The sequence below is a fragment of the Microtus ochrogaster genome, unplaced genomic scaffold (genome assembly GCF_000317375.1).
Source record: "Microtus ochrogaster isolate Prairie Vole_2 unplaced genomic scaffold, MicOch1.0 UNK1903, whole genome shotgun sequence".
NCBI lineage: Eukaryota > Metazoa > Chordata > Mammalia > Rodentia > Cricetidae > Microtus > Microtus ochrogaster.
In genome coordinates this window covers 181-3,106 of record NW_004951001.1, presented here as the reverse complement: position 1 = coordinate 3,106, position 2,926 = coordinate 181, and the positions used below count along the sequence as shown (strand labels likewise).

General features: G+C 50.2%; 1 protein-coding gene across 1 annotated transcript; it reads left to right on the top strand.

Annotated features, from left to right (window-relative positions):
- The first annotated feature begins 215 nt into the window (after positions 1-215).
- LOC113455902 (cytoplasmic FMR1-interacting protein 2-like) lies at positions 216-2,441 on the top strand. Its single transcript, XM_026778547.1, has 2 exons — positions 216-331; positions 2,144-2,441. Exons 1-2 carry the CDS (start codon positions 270-272, stop codon positions 2,439-2,441), a joined length of 360 nt encoding a protein of 119 aa, XP_026634348.1. The 5' UTR covers positions 216-269.
- Positions 2,442-2,926: the final 485 nt, after the last annotated feature.

Here is a 2,926-nt window from a genome sequence, read left to right as displayed (position 1 = left end):
GACCTTGGACAAGCCACTTGGCCTTTCTGGTGTCAATTACTTGAAGTATACAGTTGGTTGGAGGTAGGGGAAGGGCCTGTATGCTGGCTGGGGTTCCTCTGGATGCCAGAACCTTATGGTAACACCGTAAGAAATAAAACTTCTGACCCCAGGTGCACACTGAAGCCTTACACCCCGCTGGTACATCAGCCCCAGCCCTGCCTGTGGCATCTCATGCACTCTGTTTGCTTCCTTTGCAGCAGCTGCAGGTGGTGCCCCTTTTCGGCGACATGCAGATAGAGCTGGCCAGATACATTAAGACCAGTGCTCACTATGAAGAGAACAAGTCCAAGTGAGTGCCTGCCGTAATGTCTCTCGGCTCCTGTGAGGATGCCCAGCCTGGGCAGGGAGCTGAGGGACCACTTCAGTCCCTCCTCCCTCCCCAGAGCCCTGGGCAGGTGGATTCCCACAGAACAGCGGTGCCAGGAGGGGACTAGCGAGGATGCTCTGAGCCCTTTTGTACCAGCCCTCTGCTGCCAGGCTCTAAAGGGCTTAGAGCATAGCCACGCCCCTTGTCCTGTTCTGCGGTAACCCCCTCCCCTCAGTGGGACGGCCGGAGTCTACTGATGGCAACAGTCATCACCCTGGTTCAGGTCTGCTCAGGTTCTGTGGCTGTGCAATAATTACGTGGTTAACAGCGTGGTTTGGATAGTTCCAGCTGTGACGTGGGTTGGTGGCCTCCTCTTATGACATCTACTACATCATAGTTCAAGGAAATCGATGTTAAGGCCTAGGAGTGAGTCAGTGGCTCCCAGGAAGGATTACTGGGGGTACAGGATAGTTATCTGGCTCCAGCCTTGATTCCTCTGCTCTTAGAAGACACAGGATGGTCTATCCACATGCATATTACCTACAACCAAGAGACTGTGGTCTATCTGTGTGGATCAGTGCTGGCCACCTTCTGGTCGGTGTCTTAGTTTTGCAGTACTGGTGATTGAACCGAAGACTTGCACGTGCTGGACAGACACCCTACCAAAGGGCTACAGCCTCCCTATCTTTTCACTTGTTATTTGGAATTAGGGTCTCAGTCTGTAGCCCAAGAATACCTTGTATTTGTGATTCTCTTGCCTCAGCCACTCCTAGTAGCTGGGATTCAAATGATACCAGCAGAGCCCAGGGATGGTACAAATACTTACAATCCCAGTAGTTGGGAGGTGGAGGCGGGAGGATCAGGAGCTTGAGACCTGCCTCAGTTACACTAGAACCTTGTCTCAAAAAAGCTTAGGATACCTGCAGAGGGGTCCTCAACCTACAGCCTACATCTACCTGGAGACCCAGAAATGAGTCTTTGCGGGGAAATCAGACCATGTCTGGCAGTCTTAGAGGGAGGAGCTTGTAACCAGGCAGAAAGTCAGAGATTTGAGTGACTGTGTCCCCTCTACAAGTAGCTCAAAATGAAAATCCAGCAGTCTAAGCCAGAGGAGGGCATCGCCACTAATACTCCTTATGAGAGTCCCTTTGCATCTTCTTTTGAATTTAAGCTCTGTCCAAACCCTGCACCTGCCTGCTGGCTTCCCATTCTCTTGGTCTGTTTACTTGCCAGCGAGAGTGAGGGGGTTTTGCTCACTTATTTCCTCTGTGATTCAGGAAGGTTTTCCTAATGACATCTTTCCAAAGGATGGGAAAGAAGACAGGAGAGGAGAAAGGAGAATAGGAAGAGAGAAGGAAGGAAGACGAGGTGGGGAGGAGACACCAACCACACCTCTCAGAATAATAGAAGGTCTTTCACCGTGGGTACATTCATGTCACCAGGTCCTTTGGGGAAAGACAGGGAGGTTGCTCGTCTGTGATTCTAGCCTTTTGTGACCGTAGAGAGGCTGTGGTCTTGGCCCTCGCTCTCTCACTTGACTGGTAAGTATTGTGTGCTGGTGTCCAGAGACACCTGCAGTAGGAACTAGAGAAGGCAGAGACAGGACTTTCCTTTCTAACCATGGTGCCTGCGTTGGTGGCTCTGGGGCTTAGATGGCCACTTGACCTTTTGGTTCCAGCCAGGGGAGCCAGCTATGTTGTTTGAGGACCAGGAGCAGCTAGTGTGCAAAAGGAGCCTCTCCCATGCCAGTGCCTGGAGCTGTGACCCACACAAAGCCTGTGGTTTTCTCCCCAGGTGGACATGCACACAAAGCAGCATCAGCCCCCAGTACAACATCTGCGAGCAGATGGTTCAGATCCGGGATGACCACATCCGTTTCATCTCAGAGCTAGCTCGCTACAGTAACAGCGAGGTGAGTTCTGTGGCTGGTCCAGGGCCAGCAGAGTCCAAAGAGGCTGAGGAAGAGCCGGCCAGTGTGGGATGGGGGAGTCATAGCCAGAGGCGGAGAGTGAACTTGCTGGAAGTGATTCAGAGCCAGGCTTGGACTCTGGACCTCGATCCCTTCATCTGCAAAATGGAAAGAATGCAGTAATGCCTGACGAGGTTGGGAGTGGCAGGGTCAGTGACGAAGAGGATTATTATCAGGTACAGAGGTGCAGTCAGGAAAGAAAAGGAGTTTCCTTCCGTCCTTTTTCATGGGGTATCTGTACTCTTACTAAATAGAAAATATTTAAGAAAAATACAGGTTTAAAATAGTCAAGTAGGAGGAATCACTTACAGTGTTCTGTCACAGAGTAGAGTGACAGTGGTTGATGATAATTACAGCTCTCAACATGAAGAAATGACATCAGAGGTGATAGATACACCAGGTAGCCCATCTGTCTGTCACATAGTGTATACATGTGTTGAATCTTCACACCGTGTCCCATAGATATCTACAGTTATGGTGTCAATCAAAAATAATCCAGACATCTTTTAAGTAGAGGTAATGATAGCGTTCTCTTGTAAGGTTCACTGAAATAACTAGTAGGGTGCCCGGCGTGTGTGTTGTGCCTGGAATACAGTAAAGGGTGTAGT

Bases quoted from the DNA above. Each gene is read 5' to 3' on its own strand.
- LOC113455902 (XM_026778547.1), top strand. From the start codon at position 270: ATGCAGATAGAGCTGGCCAGATACATTAAGACCAGTGCTCACTATGAA. The intron at 332-2,143 runs GTGAGTGCCTGC...TTTTCTCCCCAG, and splicing joins TATGAAGAGAACAAGTCCAA to GTGGACATGCACACAAAGCA.